At 39.4% G+C, this 21,281-nt stretch overlaps 1 protein-coding gene across 1 annotated transcript; it reads left to right on the top strand.

The window, feature by feature from the left end:
* Positions 1 to 589: 589 nt before the first annotated feature.
* rlf (RLF zinc finger) lies at positions 590 to 21,084 on the top strand. Its single transcript, XM_081393854.1, has 8 exons — positions 590 to 832; positions 9,912 to 10,066; positions 10,226 to 10,307; positions 13,005 to 13,140; positions 13,422 to 13,624; positions 13,734 to 13,870; positions 15,672 to 15,813; positions 15,904 to 21,084. Exons 1-8 carry the CDS (start codon positions 617 to 619, stop codon positions 20,893 to 20,895), a joined length of 6,063 nt encoding a protein of 2,020 aa, XP_081249980.1. The 5' UTR covers positions 590 to 616; the 3' UTR covers positions 20,896 to 21,084.
* Positions 21,085 to 21,281: the final 197 nt, after the last annotated feature.

Raw genomic sequence — 21,281 nt, 5'->3', positions numbered from 1 at the left:
TGGAGTAAAAAACATTCCTATAGTATAATATAGAAACATAGCCGTCGGTAAATCATTAGCTGCCTGCACTCAAAAAACATTTCCACGGTTACGGTGCGTTTTTGTGTCCCATTACTTAAAAAAAAAAACTTTAGAAGTAAATTCCATGTTTTTGTAAGACATATGTTTTATTTATATATATTTTATTAGAAATTAATTACCATAGGTGGTTTAAAATGCATGTTTGTAACCCCCGTTAAAATTGTATTTTTGTCTGTCAAAAAATGCTGCTCGGTAAAAAATAAAATTGTAAACCCTATTACCCACGTCAGTGTAAGAAAATGATCAAACAAATACGTTTATTTAATATAAGGGGATATAAGATGATTATAATTAACAAAAAAAACATCATCTGATCTAGTCCCAAACATACTGAATTCTGGGTAAAATATGCTTGAGGAATTTAGTCCATTCCATGCCATTTCAAGTAAATATAAAAACATATAAATGTATCTGTACAAATCCAGATTATGTTAAAAAATAAATATTTATGGCAGGGCGGTCAATGTGTTGTGATCTTCGTCTTCCGTCCTCCGTCCCACCTGGAGCAGGAGGCCCTTCGCCGTCACATGACCGCATGTGTGCGTACGCGCCGTGGCTGCCAGTGAACATGGCGGATGAGAACGCAGAAGCGGAGCTCGACTGGAGCGGCCGACACAGCCTGCTGCTCGACGAGGACACATTTTTCGCTATGGAGAGTCTGCAAGCCACCCTTCAGCAACTCGAAGCCGAACTTCGGCAGCAAGACGTTTCTGAAGAATCGTCCACGGAGTATTGCAACAACTTCTGCCAGGTACGCGCTGCCGAAAACGCTGCATGCATGCGAATTGTTTATATGCAACATTTCTGAGCTGTGGCGGCTCGCGTTAGCTAACCAGATGCGAGTTGTGGCTGCAACCGACCATGCGTGGATGTGATCTTAACGCTTGGGCCGCTTAGTGAGCCTAATTACAAGCGAATTGTGTTGGCATGCACGCCCAATGACCAGCAAAATAAGAGACGATGCAAGCTTTTAAGTTTCATTTTCTAATAGGCTGCATTTGGTTGTGTTAGTTAGCTAATACTGTGCATAGTGTGTTGCACGCTTCCCCCTGCCCCCCCCGTATATGCGGATATAAGTTTGTGTTTACGATTGCGGATCTGTGGTCTGTAAAATCATGTATTAGAGATTTGGTTCTAAGGGCCTGCTGAAACGGCATTTGCATGTTTTGTTTGAACAGGTATATCTTGTACTGGGGTACAGCACGTTAGTGGGGTGGGGCTCGGTTGTGTTTATCTTGTGCAGGTTCTCGTCTCCACTAACTTTGATGCCCCCTGTCACGTGTCACTTCGAATCAACAGTGGGAGTGTTTGAGTTCCTCGAGTCCAAACTCAAACCCCTTTTAAGAGTCCCAGTTCTCTTTGCATTCACACTGAGATCTAATTTTAGGATTGGGTCTTAGTTCAGTTTTCGTTCACACTGTTGTTTTTTGGAACCAGCCCTCTTGATGATGATTGATGATGATTGGTACTGTTTTTAATATAAGAGTACAATTAAGTAATTGCACTCCAGTACTACTTGTCAAAGTTTACAGCTAGGGAACAGTGTATGCATGATTTGTGTTTAGTGAAAGCATTTTATTTATATTTTATATATATATAAAAAAAATCATGGCTTGAAATAGACAATTAATAAACTATTTTGATTTGAAAATACTATGTATATTTTGAGGCAAATTTCAGTCATGTTATATTGAAGGTGCAGTAAGCGATTTGTGAGAAACACTGTTGATATTTGAAATCAACACCCAATCAAACACAGCCTTGCCTTCATTCCTTTGCCTCCAAAATAATGGAACATGCTATACAACATGACTGGCACATCAGACTGTGATTCAGCAATTACAATAACATATCTTGGTTCTGTAAAACATATAAAAACCAAATGTAACTCGCGTATCGAGCAAAAACAAAAGCAACCTCGGCGTCCGTTTTCAGGCCTCTCTACCGTCTCTCCAGCTCTGGAAAGTTTTTTTTTTTTCAATATTAATTCAGGGCCTTAGCTCTTGCCTGATCATAACCCTTCTTTTTACAATTATATTCCTTTGACCTTTTCCTCTTTGGTAATATCTCTGCCATCTCTATTTACAGTCTTTCTACAAAATGTCCCGCTTGCTCACTCTTTCTCCTTCCCGATCATGAATGTATTTTTATTCATCAAAAATCTTGAGAAAATGTATCATGTTTTCCACAATTTTACGAAGTGCAATTGTTTTCAACTGAGAAGTTTCTTGAGGACCAAATCAGCATATTAGAATTATTTCTGAAGGGTTATGTGACATTGAAGATATGGCTGCATTGGCCAGCTTTGCCATCACAGGAATTTTTTATTTATTTTTTATTTAATATATTTTAAAAGATTTTTTTTTTTATTGTAATATATAATAAATTACTGATTTCTGTATTATCACATATAGCCCTGGTGAGCCTAAAATAGACTAGGCTAATTCAAAAAATAAATTTAAAACCCCCAAACTTAAATGGTAGTGTATTATGCTCCTTGTTCTGTTTTTCATTGAAAAAGATCCACCTTGTGTCATCATTAATGTTGTACTGTAACGGCAGAAATGTTTCGGGATTATGCAAATGTGAACATAAGAGAACTCAGAGTGCATTGTATTGCATATAGTGCAATACATTGCTATTAACAAGCCATAATCGCTACACCAACCAAGTTTGGTTATGTTTAAAAGGGTTTTTTGAAAGTTTGGAATATTCACACATATATCAATATTCAATGCAAACTGCATTCAGACTCCTGGAATGAACCAAAAAAATTTATTTTGAAAGATTAATGACCCCCACATACAAATTCTAGAAACCAGTTTAAGCTTTTTCAGTAATGCAAAGTTTTGGGTTTTGGTCCTCTTTTTAGTTTTGGAAAAAAGTGTACTTTGTAAGTACATCAGGAGTTTATGTAAATAACACTTGCCTGATAGCTTATGCTACCGGTAACCTGGACATCGAGGTCACTTCTGTGATTTGGGAAAAGCCCGTAAAAGTCCTGGCAGAAAGCGATGCATAAGGATGTAGCGAAATGACACCCAGTTCCAGGAATGCACTAATATTTTGTTGGTAGTACCAACTAGTACTAGTTGGTAGTTTTTCCGAAGTGTTGACAACTTAGTGTTAAAGGAGAACTCCGGTCAATTTTAACATTGAGCAAATTTTTTTGTAAATTTGGAGTGCTGTCAGTACAGAGAACAACGACAAAAATTGGTGTTGCCTACACCGAGTTATCCTCTTTTTAAAATTTGCACCCGCGTTCACTCTGAAGGAATCACTCACATGGCTGGGCACTTGTAATGACACATCAAGGATGTTAAGAGGCTAAAAGCAGGTTTAAAACTTGCCCCATTTAAGTCAACAGGGTGCAAATTTTAAAAAGAGGATAACACTGTGTAGGCAACACCGATTTTTGTCGTTGTTCTCTGTACTGACAGCACTCCAAATTTACAAAAAAAAACGGAGTTCTCCTTTAACTAACAATTGTTGCAAACTGGTACTACCAACAAAATATTGCATTCCTGGAACTGGGTGTCGTTACACTACATCCTTATGCATCGCTTTCTGCCACCATTCAGCTGATATCTCTAAATAAGCTCTAACCTTAATAATGTTCGACCAAGGGAAAAACAGCATCTGGGGGGGTGTTTGGCTCGAGGTCATGGTGCAAAGGACCCTTGGTTGAAATTACTCCAAACCATCCCTTTAATACAAATATTTTGCGGTACGACTACGTTGAAATGATTACGCACATGCATTTTTTTTGTTGTTGTTTTTTTTTTTGTCTTGATTCATGATTAAAGATTAAAAACTGTTATTTCTGACAGCACATGTCAATCATGCAAAGACTTTTGTGTTTGTGTGTGTCTATAACACCATAATGCTAATTTTTCAGTGTTGATGCTGAACTTGTAATTTGGTCATGACAAGCACATTAATAGTATCCCATTGGGAACCCAGAGGCCCCATTTAGGAGACTACATTTGAATCTCAGCTCTGCCTCTTTTCCTCAGCTTCACTGTTGCTGTGGCAACCGATCCAGCAGGACTTGGTCCTGACTCCTGCCAGATGTCACTTGCCACACATACTACCTGTCTGCTAGGGCATACTACATACTACTTGTCGATACGAGAATCGATACAGCTGCTTCTCTATCGATTCCGCAGCCCGTGCTCAGCAGTGTGCCTCGCTTAATTTCAATACAAGAACAGCGTTTAAAACAAAGTGGAAATGTGCTGAAATTAGCCTAATAAATATAATATAGCAGGGCTCCAGACTAACTTTTTTTATTAGGAGCGCTGTAGCCCCTGACTTAAAATTTTAGGAGCGCAAGCAGAAAATTTAGGGGCACACCTTAAATCACCTTGCAATGCAATTATTCACATTTTCCCCCAAAATAACTGTATTACTGACAAATGCTTTGATAATAAATAGCCTTAACGTACAGAAATTACAATGTGCAGTTTTATTTTAAGTTCACAGGGCTCCAGACTAACATTTGAGGGCAGTGGCACTAAGTTCTACAGAAAGTATTTGGTAGCACTGTGGGATGACAAAGCACTGAGCTTAATTTGAGGTGTATAGATAAAGTTAACTTTTATTATTATCATTCATAATGTCTTAATATTAATTCAAAAGCAAAATGAGTGACAAAATATATATTAGGGAGTGAAAATAGCCAGTAAGCGTCCTCTGCAGCTATGTTTACAATAGGAATTTAATCTTTATCTTTTTTTTTTTTTTAAATAAGTGTGAGTTTCCCTACTTCTTGAAACTTTTAGTTTTATAAATAGGTCTTTAAAGGATGAACAAAAAATGTTTGGTCAACACATTATTAAAAATAACATTTAAATATGATAATATAGTTTTGAAGTGCTGGAAAAATATGTGTAGGCTACTGTTATAACCACAGTATACCATAGTTACAGTTAGTGTTACTACAGTAAATCCAAGGTGATTGTTGCTAATCTGTGGACCTAAAGCCTTCAATAACTTGTTCGCTCATTGCACATGTTTCTCCTGGTTTCCACGTCAGCGCTGTTTGATCTGATATGGTTTATAACAGAGAATTCTGCGTCAAATCTGAATGTTTCTCACTGGATCTCGCAGCAATGTTATTAATTCTGTCGCGAACTCAATGGTTTTCTTCACTGGATCTCCACGATGTAACTGTTTCGCGTGATCGCGATCGGCCCGCGACTGGCGAGAGGAGCTCTGCGCTGTCTATTATTGGGTCGAACTATTAAACGGTCTGTGAAGCAGAATGAGTGCTGAGTAGCGCAGTTTTTTCCACTTTCATTTTGTTTTTATTTATTAACATGTCACGGCATACTCTAAGCTTGAGGCTGAGATTGAGTGTTTAAACTGCGAAGTGCCTGCACTGTCTGCAAACTTCGTTTTCCCCGCAGTTCTGGGGTAGCGACTGCCACATTCGCAGCTCATGGAGTTCATCTCCTTACAGTACCTCAACCAGCTGAATTCTCGTAGCCAGTCTTCCCGAAAATAGTGGGTTCAGGCCTTTATCACCTTACAAACCTCTGACTCTGAATCATCATCATCCTGTCTGTCCGTGACATTGATATTTGTCTCCGTCTCCTTCCCACGGACGTTTACGCGCGCTCGATTATCTCTAGGACCCTCCCCCTCCACACATTAGCCAGTTACAGTGGCCATTCCCTATTCTTCTCACACTCATTGGCCTGCCACACATTCCAGATTCATTGACGCGCCCCTTCCACGTTTAACGTGAAAAAATAAAAAAATAAATTACTGGTCGCACATGTGCGACTGGGTGTAAAATTCAGTCGCACACTCTCAAATTTTGGTCGCAAAATGCGACCATTTGGTCGCAGTCTGGAGCCCTGTATAGGTTAGCACAAGGTTTAATCTGGCCCTCAGAGGAACATAACTAATCCCTCAATCAAAGCTTCAAACTTGTTCAATACGTAAATATCTGCTAACTAAGTGTTTTACTTTTTCTCAACCTGGCAAGCATGTGCACATGTCAAACATCTCTTCACTGCGGATAAAATCGCTGGCTTTTTGAAAACACCGGTAAGCTTGCAGTTTAGTGATCTCCAGTTCAATATTCTATTCACAGAAGAGTGTAATACATTAATACAACCACTTGATTTCTTCAAAGGGCAGGGTTGGTAAATGTATGGGTTTTTTCAGATCTTTTGATCTAATGGACAAAATAAGCTCACGCAATTTACATACGCCCGGAGAATACGACAAAACATATGAAGCTGCAAGACCACGCCGAACGCTGTGAGTGTGTGATAGAAATCAGGAATGGTGAGAGAACATTGTGCTTGGTATGTTTTCATCTTCAAACCAAACTTTGGTCTTAATGCCAACAGAGTTTAAATCCCGTCTGGCTAGCATGCTTCCCATAATGTTTACGCATTAAATCAGTAGGCTGAGTTGGCGGTCTTTTCTGGCTGTTCGAACACATTCAATCACATGAGCGTCTACACTAAAGCAATCCGGTCGAGTTACCCCTGGAAGTGGTCTAAAGTGGACAAGCTCTAAATGTTTTAGAACAGTGCCTTGTTAGTTTGAACCCAGTCAGGTCAATTTTATTCTCTTCTGAAACTGCAAATTGCTAGCCTGGCAAGCCAGACCTACATCAAGATGTTGGGTCTGGCAACTCACCATAGACACGGCTCAATCTGAGGGGCGGGATAAACGGCTGTCTTTCAAATTCTCTCTGCACGCAATAGGACAGCGCTTCACCCAACCAGAGCGTTTTCCCAACAGCGGAGCTAGTTGATAGATTCAACTTTTGCCATATCTGGCCGGCAAAACTACGAACACCTCTTCCTTTTTTTAAGAATGACTTAAGTGCTGTTCTATGCTCTTTTCTCAAAGAAAAACCTAACTCCAAGTCCTCCAGAGTCGCAGACAAAGCCGATTCAAAAGACTGTTGTCCAGCAGCAGCCGCCATTCTTTGTTTTCAAGTGGCAGGTAACCGTCGCAACTCTGTCGTCATATGTTAAGCCCGCCCTGCCTACTCTATACACAACGTGATTGGCCTGACCCAATTTAGGTTTTTGCAGCTCGAAAGTCAATGGAGAGTTGCTAGACTGCCCTGGCTGCAAAATACATTTTGCTGCCACTTGCTTCACTCAAGTGATCAAGAGTCCCAGAAGAAAGCATCCCAGCTGCTCTGGGGTGACGCTTGTTAACAGGGCTATACCCAGTTACCCAGAGGGAAACTCTCCTAATCTTAGTCGTAGAGGTTAAATATGGCATTTCCTCAGCTGGGAAGATAACAGCTGGGATTTAACATCATTGAGGTTTGATGTTTGTGAAAGGAGAGTTTGAATGTGTACATCAGGAACGAGGAGGTTATCTGGAGTTGCTCTGTGCTCCAGTTTCATCTGCTTCCATCCCTAAGGTCCAATCAGAGCATCCCAGCACAGATGGAGTGCTGTGGAAGTGTTGTATCTGGGGTTTCTCCTCACATCCTCCCTTGTGTGGACCTGTAGGTTTGTGGTAAAGACAGTATGCTAACATGTTAGAGCCAGGCTCTCAAAAGACCCTTGTCAGCATTCTGCAGAAGTCAGGCCTCCTCCACCTTTGTCTTGTTTTTTGAGCATAATTCTACTACCATATAACAATATATTTTTTTAAACAGATAGTTCACCCAAAAATGAAAATTAGCCCGTGATTTACTCACCCTGAAGCCATCCTAGGTGTATATGAGATTCTTCTTTCAGACGAATACAATCAGAGTTATATGAAAAAATGTCCTGGCTCTTCCAAGCTTTATAATGGGAGTGAATGGCTGTATGTCTTTGGAAGTCCATCAAAGCGCATCAGTTTATGATTAAAGTGCTCCTTCTGCCGGAAGCTAGTTATTTTTAGGGGTGGTTAATCTGTCTGATTTCCCGATTCGATTACGATTATTACCGATTCTCGATTAGCGATTATTGATTTTCCATTTCACAACAGTAAACGAAAATACACTACAAAGTGATTGCAGTATTAAAAAAAGTCAGATGCTGAATTACTTCTCTTTTGAGTAACAACAACTCAAAGCACTTTGTGTCGTGTAGTTATAACTTCAGAATTATTTGTTTGTAGCTTATGTTCTGTAGAACACAGAAATGAATACATCACATTGTGTTGTGACTCATCAAGTTTAACTAAACAATAACAAATAAATGAAAGGCTTATTTCCTTTAGGAAGTAGATCAGAACCAACATACTGTAGAAATTGGACAATTTTCTTCTAGAAAGACAAGGTGTTCAGGTGGAGGAAGACTGCAGGTTGCAGTCGAAACATGTCAAGGTAAAGAAAAAGTTTTCTCTCCACCTGAACACCTTGTCTTTCTAGAAGAAAATTGTCCAATTTAATCATTAAGACAAAATGAACATTTTTGAACAACTTACTGTAGCTCCAATTAGTAACATACAAAGCCACTCTTATACACAACTAAATAATAAAATAATAGAGTTATGACTTGAAATGTTTGCTGTACTGTATACTACAATCAAAAACAGCTTATAAAAAGTGAATGACGTCTGCCGAGAGCACAGTCAAAATGTAACTTTTTGTGACTGAAATTGCACATATTGCAGTATAATGTACGTATAACAAATCGGTTTAAACAGTGTACTGATGTGAAAACTAAACAATACAGAAAGCAGCTCTCATACAAAAACACTAAATGGGTAACAATGAAATTGCCAATTTTACATACGTTAGCTTTTAACGAAGAAGGTGCCGTTCGAATTTGGCGCTCATCCATCATGCGTTTATGTATGTGCGCGTCTCTGTTATGTGCACGCCACAGACTGTCCGCGCACTGCACGTCCGCTTATAGTTCCGCCTTTTGCGTTCCGTCAATATTACGTTATTAGAAAAAAAAAAAAAATATATATATATATATATATGGTGGAGATTCTATGAATATGAAAGAACAAGGAGTGTATATAAACTAGTCTAGTACCATCCACAAAGCAGGTTATGCACCACCAGACCTGGGTTTATGGACAAGCATGCAGATAACTTCAACTTTTGGTTTCTGAGGTAACTTTCAGGGTATGAAGTAGACGTAGCAACTTCTCTGAACATAACCTACTCCGGACAGGTTATGTTCCAAGGTTAGTTTACTTCAGAGCTGCTATTCAGCACCTCATCTATTGATGAGGCTTCACTGGGCGGGGCAGATTTCACACAATATAGTTATGTTTTTAATTATAATTCACACTATCGCCATAAAAGAATGCTTCAGTTTCCATGCTGACTTAAGCACATGCTGGCTCTGTTAAGAATGTCTTTGTGTGTTCACGTGAACATACTGAGTTGACTGATCTTACTCACAGATATGTTTTTGGAATAACCATGAGTGAAAAAGTAAAAAAAAAAAAACATTTATTTTTATTATTATCAATGTTGAAAACAGTTGTGCTGCTTGATATTTTTGTGGAAACTGCTTTTTCCAGGTTCCTTGATGAATAGAAACTAAGTTCAAAGATTAGAAATGGAAATTTTTTTGACATTATAAATGTCTTAACTGTCATAACTATCAATTTAATGTGTCCTTGCTGAATGAAAGTATTAATTTCTTTAAAGAAAACACCCGTACTGATCCCAAACATTTGAACGTTAGTGTACATATATGCATAGAAATTGCTCAAATGGTTCATACAGCATGAATTTAGATGTAAAGTTAGGTTACACTTTAACAGACTTTTATTGTTTGTGTGTTTTAATATCTGGACCTCTGAAGAGCAGTAAATTGGACTTGACTTGAGTGTGGTGTTAAAATGGCTTGATTATTTTTATGATCTTGTTTATTTGGTTATACTTGTAGGCTTTAATGCATTACGCTGGGAGCAGGAATTCAGTGGAACATGGATTGCCTCTATTGGAAGTTTACTGTCTGTCAATCAACTGTTTTGCTGCTGCCAGGCCACATCTCACAGGCGACTCCCCCAGTGTTGCCCTTGTGCTCAAAAGACTTGCATTGTAAGTGCTATTTTTAGAATTTATTTTTTTTCACAAACACTCAGAAACACAATTTAAATTCTGTCCAGTTGTCTGCTGGCTCACTTGTTCATAAAAAAACAGTATACCTTTTAAAACTATGTTGACATAATTCTGTCCAAATGTTGTGATCATCTACAGGAGTTGCCTTGAATTGTTGTTGTCTGTGCCTCAAAATGAAATACCTTTGGACGCCTGGATGCAGTTCCATGGTTCAGTTCAGGTAAGATATAATAATGAATTTGTTGTCCAAGATAGATCAAAAGTTTAATTCTGACTGAATAGAAGTGGCAAAATTAAAAGGCTTTTTAAAGGCTGACCTATATGTAGTAGGGGTACGGTGCATGCAGACGCTTGACGAATACATTCAGTCAGATTCGATGCAAATTCCAATAGTTGACATCACTCAACCAGTGTTTCAACTGCGGAAAGATATCAATAAAACATCTTCCAGAGATAAAACAGAATAATATTTCGCATAGCATTACATTTACCACAGGCATTTAGTTTCGACTCCAGGTTAGTTCGCTAAATGAACTCTAGAGAGAAGCATATGCACTATATTAGCCTATTCATTATATTTTCTTAACCTGTTAGTAATGTCTTGATTATTTAATGTATGTTTAAATAAATTTGTCATGAAAACAAGTTATGACAGTCACTGTGTAAATTATAATAGTTAAAAAATGAATTTGAGTAGAAAATTAGAAGTTATTGCAAAAGTTGCCTTATGTGTAATTTACAGTAAGTTTTTTTTTTTGAGTGTTGATTTATTATATCCAAAGATAAATAGCAACTAAATTTAATAATTTGGGCTCTGTTGTTAATTGTAACCGTTAATATTATAGTAATGTGTAATTAAGGGCCCCCAATATAGTTTACAGCATTAGCTAAGATAGATTTTTTTTACCCTTAAGAAAATTAATTCTAATAGAATTTATTTAAAGTCCGCGTGAACCGGAAGTTGCAAACAACTTTTCTCCAGTGCTGTGACGTATTTCCCAGTGAAAAGGAATATTGAACAGAGGGCAGGGTTTTACTTTAGCGCTCCTCCTCTCTATCTCTCGCTCATTACAGACTAACGGTTTGAGGGGAGCGGTTAAGCATTTCCCAACCCAAGTCCTCAAACCTACGTCATCAGAGAATTCCAGACCGGAAGTAACTTTTCAGACTTTGATTAAAGATTACGACGGCAAACAATTTTTTTCTGTGTTTTAATTTGCACGGATTAATTGTTCACCACAAGACTAGTAATATGCGCTAACAAAGTAAATAGGGTCAATTTTGATTTCAGTTGGACTTTAAACACACACACATTTGTAAGCTTAATTAAAAAAAGATGCAATTTTATGTTTAGTTTTCTCCCCCTCATGTTCGTCGTGTACCGTTACACCACTATAGTAGCGTATTTATGTATTTACATGCTTCATGATGCATACAACATAAAGCCACTAAAATAATAATTTTGATGTACAAAATCTCACTGTACTTGTACATTACATTTTTTTTCTAAATATATTTCAATGCATTTATTTTTATGTAGGCCTGTCACGATAACAAATTTTGCTGGACGATAAATTGTCCAAGAAATTATCGCGATAAACAATAATATTGTCGTTCTGAGACCATTTTCATTTAATATAATTATAATGGCATAATAATGCAGGTACACCTTTTCAACGATCTATAAACTTTTATTTCTAAAGAATATTAAACATTGAAAACGGAAAACATTTTAAATATCCAAAAAAATGAACAAAACAACCAAAAACAATGAAAGCAATGGACTCTCAGTGTCTGTTAACAAAATAAATGTCTGTTAATAAATAAAATGGATGTAAACAAAATTGCACTTCAAAAAATATTAAACATTAGGCTTTAGACATTATTAAATAGTGATACATTCCATAACAGGCAAAACTGACAGTTAGGACCTTTGTAAACAAATAAAAAAAAGCCTCAAAAAGCCATATCGCACAATTTTGCACTGTTACTCCTGTTACTTTGTCCTCCTGTTACTTTGTCAAGTGATTGTGTACTGTCGGGAAGACGGAGACGCACTTTATTGCGTGTATGCTACGCAGTGAAAATACTTGGTTAGGATTAGGGGTGAGGAGTGCGTGCGTATTACACGCCATAAAGAGCGTATCATATGCACGCAAAAACTATTTTTAGCGAATAAATGGCACGAGAAATAACATTCGTGGTATAGATACGCATTTTCATGTGATCGGGCTCGCTGTCGCAACTCACAACTAGCGTCTTCTCTCTCTCCCGGCAGTAGCCGCAAACACTCCCGCCGGCGCTTTCCCATACAAAGACCATGTGACTGACAAGTGCCGCGGCGCCGCCTCCCCACACAAAGTCCATTCAACTGACAAGAGGGTTCACTCCTCCTATACGCTAAAGAACCGAGCGAGAGTGGTCATCCAGTCTCTTTGGTAGAGAGAGAGAGAGAGACGAGGAAAACAAACAAGCATGCAAATGGAATTATTGTGGCCGGAAAAATTATCGAGCTCATTTATTTTATCGTGCGATTAATCGACTTATCGACTATCGCGACAGGCCTATTTTTATATTTCTAATTTAATATTGAAGGGGCCTGCCATTTATGGTTTGACTTTAATAAAGTTCCGCCAAATGTTGCCAGCCCCCTATTAAAGACCCCTGTCACAGACAGTCTGTACGGGTATTCAGTGAGCTAAGACAGGGGATATTAACATGCCTAAGACTTTTGCACAGTACTGTACATTTTCCAGTGGGAATCTGTATAGCAAGTACAGTCACCCTAGACAATACAGAAAAATACAGTGGCATTTGATCTAACATTCAGTGTCCGTTTTCTGGACACCATTTGCTATTGGCAGGCAGATGCTATAGACTTTATATATTTTTCAATGTGTGGTTGTACTTTTTACAGGCGGCCCATGAGGCCATGCTGCAGTATGGCAGTACAGATTTGCATGCCCTTCTGAACATCACAGGTGAAGGTGGGGCTTGGAATAATCCTGTCATGGTCTCACTTCTTACCGGTCAGCCCACAGACCCAGATGAGGGTGAGTAACATTATATTATTGCAATTTTTTTCATTATGCCCACAATAAGGGTTAACTATCTCAACATGTCATTTCTTTTTCCTTGATTGAACATTTTGTTTTTGGTTTATTCAGCGATGTGGACAGGCTGACATTTTATTACACAAAATGTCTGAAGTTTAACCAGTTTAAGGGATTTTTAATGAAGAATGTGATGTCTAAAATCAGACCTTACAACAATGTTAATATCTGCATTAAAACACAGTCAGCTGTTTACTTACCGTTGCCTTCCTCTGGAACAGTGAATGCCTATCTTGCTTTGGAGGGAGAAGGTTTTATGGAAATGCGGATCAAACACTTGGAGAAAGTAGGGGAGGTAGAGAAAGCACTGATCCTTAACAAAGCCTGTGCTAACTGTAGCCTCCTGCCTAGTCAGTCTACTTTTCGCCAAACCTTTGTCACCCAACTGTGCCAGATGCTGCCTGGTGAGGAAGCTATTTTAGAGGTAAAGTATACAGTTTTACTTAATTATTGTGTCTGATATGGTTGAACTTTATCATGATGCGTTTGTTAATAAACTAAATTATATTACCATTTCTCCCTTTGTCTATAAGATTTCTAGAATAGATGCAAAAGATGTCCTGGACATTATTTGCAACATGGATTCTGAGGGGGATGAGAGCACAGCCTTCATCCTGTGCACCACATATTTTACACAGCAGCTACAACAAGACAGCTTGTACTGTTCCTGGTGAGGACCTTTTATAACCAAAACGCAATGAACTGTCTTTGTATGTATATTTAACTAAGGGTGAATTCACACCTGACTTGATTGGTTTGATTGAATCGAACTCAAGTTCGTTTCCCCCCTTGGGCAGGTGTGAATACAGCAATCACACTCGGGTGCGGACCAAATAACCGTACCGAGACCCAGTCTCGGTCCGGTTCCAAACGAACTCTGGTACGGTGCTATCTGTGACCACAGCCGCACGCACCTGAAGCGCACGTTTCTTTTGTTTTTGATTAACATTAACAGCATAGACAACAGCATGTTTATTAGGCTGTCGTCATTTTAAGACCTAAAGCACGAATCCAATATATAGTATTGGGTTCGAGTTCGATTGGGTTCAAGCTTTTGTCAAGTACGAGTCTTAAACCAATCGAGTCTGAGTCAGACTCCATATTTTGATTCTCAAACGCTCAAGTCCGAGTAAAAATGCACTCCAATGGTCTTTTGCACAAAGCCGGTTTTAGTTTCTACCCAGGTAAGTTCAAGATTAGTTTGTGCAAACTCTGGTTTTTCGGGCTCAAGAAGGTGGATTGGTTTTTAGCTGGTTTCATTGCTATGGTAACTTATGCTACATGGCTAACATGCTCTGGAGTTAGAGATTCTGGGTTAGGGATCGCGGGCCAAAACTCTACCAATCAGCTGTAAGTAAAGATTCAATAAAGCCACTCCCCCCCGTATCTGTCACTCCAAATTAAAGCAGTTTATAGAGAAAACATTTTAGACAAAATTGCTCATCTTTTGCTGCTAATTATTTATTATATTTATATTATATGAATTATGTATATTCATACAATATATTCATTTAATTATATTAATTGATAATATTAAACTTTGCTTTTAAATTTAAATAAATTTAATAATACATACTTTAATATATAAAGCTTTAAGACAGATTAAGCTTATGTGTACTCTTTTGAGCTCTTTGTGAAAATATTTAAATTATTAGGCCCATTTGTTTGATTCACATGCATTGATGTAGTCAGATTTTTTCTTTGCACTGCCTTCACAAATGTTCGCTGTAGCAGCAGTGTTTATTCCTGCCATGTAAATGCCTTTAATTTCATGATATTTCTTTCATAATGATTTTTAATTTTCAACAGAATTAAATTGCGCGACTCTCTCTTGAGAAGTGAATCAAAGTGATGTTCCGTATGATTGGCTGTGTGCTGCACGTGACACACTTTCAGGTGCACGCGCTTTCAGAGTTAATCGCAAACTCTGAAACTATATCTGAGTTGACAGAACATTTATACAGAGCGTTGTGAATCTGTTGAACCTGATCTAAACCAGGTTGGATTTATATGGATTTGTCAACTCCAAACCTACTCTGAAACTCAGAGTTTGTTCAGATAGCTTCATGCAACATGCCTCAAGTCCGTGCAAAGTTGTACTTGAGTGAGTCCAGAGTTTGAGTACCCCAACTCTCCCAATATACTGATACACGTCCAATTTCCTTTTAACTGTTTAAGTTAACTGACAAAACCGACTGTGTTCATGTGAATACTCTCCAAGGCGGACAGTTTTTTGCAGTTTATTGTGCTTAATTCATTTGAAAATCAAGCACATCCTGATTTTTTCATTCAAGCAATTCAGCAATCATACCGTTTTTACTGCAGGGTATAGCGATACATTTTTAGTACTGGTATATCGTGCAACACTAGGGTGCACAGGTAAATTATGGAGTAAAGGCCATGAATGGGTGTATTTGTTTTGCTCAGATGTCTTCTCTAATGAAGGTTTTTTTTTCTATGGTGTCTGTCAGGGAGTTAACCCTCCTTTGGAGCAAACTGCAGAGAAGAATTGATGTGTCCCTTGAATCATTTATTGAACGGTGTCTCCAGTTTGCAGCCATTGCCAGGACTATCTACCATCTCCTATTCCTCATTCGTGTAATTCAGACAGAGGTAAATAGACCTGTTTCCTCCCTAATTATTTGGTTATCCCTTTAATGTACACTAAGCTGTTTCTGAATTTTAGTCTATTGTATTTTTCAGGCAATGCAGCTTGGCCTTGCAGTGTCAGTTGACCTGTGCGTGAAGGCTCTTCGGCTTCCAAAGCAAGATGACGTAGATGCAAAAACAATGGTCTGCAAAGCTGTTGTCTGTCTCCTCCCTGATGATCTGGAGGTGATAAGGGCTTGTCAGCTTACAGAATTCCTCTTAAGTCCTGCTCAGGAAGCCTTTGATGTCCTTGAGGAGCTCTACACACGTCCTGATCAAAAATATGATGAGGAGAATGCCATTATTCCAAATTCTCTGCGTTGCGAGCTTTTACTTTCTCTGAAAGCACATTGGCCATTTGACCCTGAATTCTGGGACTGGAAGACATTGAAACGCTACTGTGTTCAGTTACTGGGGCTGGAACCTGAGGAAGAAGTAGAGGATGAAGCAGCATCCGAGGAGCTGTGTAATCTTGGAGCAGTTTTGAATGAAGAGGTTGGGAAGGAGGGAGAAAATGAATGTAAGGTTAATGTATTTAGCAGCACTGAGCAAGAGCAGACAGCGGAAAAAACGGAAATGGAAAAAGGACAAAAAGTCTCAAAGAAAAAAGACTCACAAGACGTCTCTAAGAGATCCGACATGCATCAGAAGGATAAATTTATCTGCCAGATATGCCATAAACAAGTGGTGGAGACACGAATCTGTCACCATGCCAGAAAACACATGGAAAATGACGTGTGGACATGCCCTGTGTGTCTACAAAAGTTTAAAAGTAAAAAGGAGTTTGCGCCCCACTCCAAAAAACACATTCAGATTCCTGCAAAGGGTCACTGGAAAAAGAAAAAAGTGAAGAAGAAGGTGGACCTGCAACATTATTTCAAGGAGGATAGTTTGGATGAGCTAGAGCCTGGTCAAATTCCTTTAGACCCTTCCCTTGCCATGTACTATCAGTCCACCCATGACCCTGTTGTATTAGAACATATATTAGAGCAAGCTGCCAGTGTGCCTGATAAGCAAGTAGACAATGACTATATTACATTTGACTACATCAACGCATACTTTAAGTTACAGGATCGTGATGTTTACCAGTGTCCAGCCACTAACTGCTCAAGGAATTTTAAACTTTTTAAGTACTTGGGTGTACACATAAAAAATGAGCATGATAGTGAAGACCCCAATTTGAAACATTATCTGGAGATGAAAGACCGCCGGGAGAAGTGCACTTTCTGCCGGAAGACCTTCATGACAGCCTATCACCATCGCCAGCACCGGTGGGTCCATTATGGAGATCATCCTTACATATGTGTAGTTACAGGATGCGGGGCCCGTTTTGACACCACCAATGAACTTATAGCACATAAGCATAGTCATGGGTTCCGTTTGTCTTACGGCTGTGAGTTGAAAGGCTGCAGTTTCTCTTATTGTGACCTTGGGCAGCTCTACCACCATGAGGCGCAGCACTTCCGCGATGCAGCTTACACTTGCACCAGTGCAGGGTGCAAGAACTTTTTCTACTCTCGCAGGGAATTTCTACAGCACTTGGCCACTCATGACATCACTTTCACAGAGAAAGACTTTGAGACACAGAGAAAAATGAGAAGGAAACTCTTGCTCCCAGTTGTAGAAAGTGACTTGGGTTCTGGGTCAAATGCAGAAGTAGAGAATGGTGCCCAAAAGGTTGGTTCAAGTTCTTCACAGCTCTTGGCGAACAGTGAATCTAAGGTCTCGTTGACGTGTGTTGCTGTCTGCTTTGATGGGAGAAAGTTTACATGTGGCTTAAAAAAGTGTAAAAGGACTTTCACTACTGCAAGAGAACTCCAGAAGCACTTAAAAATTGCTCATCCAGGTGAGTTCAACGAGGAGGATCCATTATGCAAGAAGAAAGTACAAGAACAGCATTCAAAGACTCAAGCCAATGAATTGCATCAAAGTGGCCAGGATAAGACTCTAAAAAAGTCATCTACAGAGGAATCCAATCACAAAAAGGATATCTCGCCTGCTCCTGAGTCTGTAGATTGTGATGCAACCCTTTCAAATGTGGAACTCTGTGCAGCATTAACCGAAATCATGCTTGGATTGAGTCAACTAAGCCTTAATTCTCCCAGCACTAGATATGCTATGCGTAATTCCCAGAGCACTTGCACACCTACCTTGAATGCAAGGTCACCTGCCAAAGCAGCAAACAACAAAAAAGAGGTGAGGTCTCATGTAGTGAGTAGTGATTCAAAGAGGCTGTTAAGCAAGTCAGAATTGCCACAAACACATGACCACATTAAAGACACTGAGAAGGAGCAATCACAAAGCGAGCCCTCAACCAAGCCTTACACCTGCGAAGCCAAAAGCTGCCACTACCAGTGCGTTACCTGTTGTGCTTTAATGCAGCACTACATTAAGATTCATGGATACTCTGAGGAGAAAGTGCAACAGATGGAGGTATTTCAATCTGAAACATTTGAGCCTCTCAAAACACCTGATAGCACTGAAGATTCTGTTTTGGAGAACAATCAGCCACAAAGCGAGTTCCTTGTGCAGGCCACAACCAAACCTTACACCTGCGAAGCTAAGAGTTGCCACTACCAAAGTGTTACTAGTCGTGCTTTAATGCACCACTACATTAAGATTCATGGTTACACTGAGGAAAAGGTGAAAGAGATGGAGGTGTTTCATCCTCAAATATTCAAGCCTTTCAAGTGCCATCTCTGCTCCAAGTGCTACAGAAACAAAAAAGAATTGATGATCCACTATATACAGATGCATCACATAAATAAAGCTGTTGTTGAACAGATGAGCTGCACTTTTAAAAGGAGACTAGTTGACAAAGCACCTGTGTTGTCATCTAAAATGAGAAACAGGAAGAAGTCACAATCTTTGAAGATGGATGACATTAAAACCAAAATACGGGACAAACACCTTTGGCAACAGAGATGCCAAAAAAAAGATTATCAGTTGTGGAAAAGAAAACTAGATAGGAAAAATGGTAAAGTTAAAGCTGAAGAGAAAAGGCAAGTCCCTTCTGAAACTGATGCTGATGTAAACCACGAAGCGGTTGATGTTAGGGGAAGCCGCCGCTTGGTAGCTAAAGGGAATCTGAGCCACATCCTCACTAAATACAATAAACCCTTTCATTGTGTGCACAAAAACTGCAATGCTGCCTTTGGCAATCAGAATGCCCTTGTTGGCCACCTTCAGTTAGTGCATCACTATAACCGCTCACAGTTGTGCTTCCCATGTGAACACAAAGGATGTGATAAGCAATTTAACAATTTGTCTAGTCTTACTAAACACTACCGTAAAGAGCACAACTTTAACAGAAAGAAAATTACATCAAAAGTGTCCTGCAAATCTAAGAACATACCAAAAAGACAGAGGGCCTCATCAGAGGAGCCCATACCAAGGTTCAAGTGTACCTATGCTAACTGCAATGAGTCCTACCATCTCAAAAGCAGCCTCTTGCGTCACACAAGTCAGTTTCACCAGAACCAGACTTCACTGAATCCAGCTGCTACTTCTGTGAACAGCAAGTTCAAAATGAGCTATAAAAAGCATGTGTTCTATAGGCACTGTGATCCAACTGATTCCCTTGTTGTGCGTCTCCAGAGTACACCTAAAAAAGATGAGTCAAATAGTGGATGCCAAACGAAGTTGATCATCTCACCTTCTTCCCAGTCATCGAAAGATTCCCAAAAGCTTTCTCTCAAGCAACCTTTGAGATGCTGCATCGAGGATCAGGAAATCGCTCCATCTGAGGAGAACTTTGAGTTCGTTGAAGAAAATGCAGAGGAGATGCTGGACAAGGTACCCAAGACACCAACAATCAACAAAAAAAAAAGATTTGACCAGATTGTCTTCCGAACACATGAGGAGGCTTTGCAGATGTGCCAAGACCGCTGCCTGTCTGTGGCCTTCCCTTGCATGTTACAGAACTGTGACTCTGTAGTAACTAGAATGAGTAGTTTGAGTCGACATTATATTGCGGTTCACAAACTTACACGCAAAGAGTTCACTGACAATAAGGACAAATTATGTTACACTGCAGAAAAGTTAGAAGAGATTATACAAAAGAAATCTGCTGTGTCTGCTATACCTGATTTAGCAAGGATTCCAAATGGCGTCCTCAAGATGGAGTATCAGTCTGAGCCTGCGACCCCAGGTGGCCAGTCACTGCCAATGAGCCTCCATTCAATCAAAAACGAAGCAAAGGGACATGAAGTAATTGAGTTTTCAGGGGAGCCACACCCCGACACAAGTTTGCTTATTGCAGCTGAAGATTTGCTCTATGGCTCCCCAAAGTCAAGCGGGCACCCTGAGGAGCCTGTTTCTGAGGAGAGTCCAAGCAACAAAGACAGGTCAGACTCTGAGTTAACAGCACCTCCCCTTATTCGACCTCCACCGCTTGACCTCTCACCACCCTCTACCCTCAGAATTGCTGTTGATGAAAGTTCATTTGAACCCTCTGATAAAGACAGTAAATCTATTAACATTCCTTCTACTGTTTCCATATCAGTTCCCACACCAACTCGGCAGCCCCTCAGACGGAGGAATGAACTCTCTGAACCACCACCGCCAGTCTCTCTTTCGCCAATCCCAAAGGATCCTGTAGCGCACAGTCTAGCACCACGAGCTTTTGATATTGCAACTTACAAACCTATGGGCTTTGAGTCGTCATTCTTGAATTTCATTAAAGAGAAGGAGGACATCAAATATGAAAAGCCATGGGCTACAGTAGTTACTAATCCTTGTCTCAAGCCTGATCCACCTCGCCGCAGAGATTGTTTCAGACGGAACTGCTCGGTCAAAGAAAACACTCAGAGAGGAGCCCCCATCTCTCGAAGCCGCAAGTTTCGGTCATCCCCACTGAGGCACTTGATCTCTAAAGGAGAGTGTACCTCTATCCAGAATCTCCGTCTGATTTTGGAGAGGGCTTTAGCGGGCTGTGGTGACCAAGCTATAAAACAGCTTCAGTTCTTGAAGCCTGTGGTGGTTCTAGAGAGGCCAAAGTCCTTTGCCTCCATTCTCGATCTCTTACCCTCTGAAACTAAAGCATAAGCTTTTGCTGGGCAAAAAGGCAGTTAAAACTCTTGTCCACCTTTTTTATTTGAGAGACTTTCATAGTATTTTTTATATCATTGATACAATTTTGGTTCTTTGCTGCCAGAATTAGGTACATTGATTGTTAAGTTGTGAATGTTTATATCTGTAAATAAGGTCAAATAAAAAAGAACAACGAAAGATTTCAAGAATACATATTCTATTACTTGTTGTATACACATCAGACCTATAACTGAAAATGACTCCACAGGATCCATTTTATATATATATATATATACTATGAAAAGACATACACATTTAGAATTGGAAATACATTTATTAAAGTTACAAATTTAAAGGGACAGCATTGCTTGTTTATGAGGCTTTCAAAAAGGTTCAGAAAT

Source organism: Scardinius erythrophthalmus (genome assembly GCF_964197995.2).
Source record: "Scardinius erythrophthalmus genome assembly, chromosome: 19".
Lineage (NCBI taxonomy): Eukaryota > Metazoa > Chordata > Actinopteri > Cypriniformes > Leuciscidae > Scardinius > Scardinius erythrophthalmus.
This window is presented reverse-complemented; position numbering and strand designations above follow the sequence as displayed.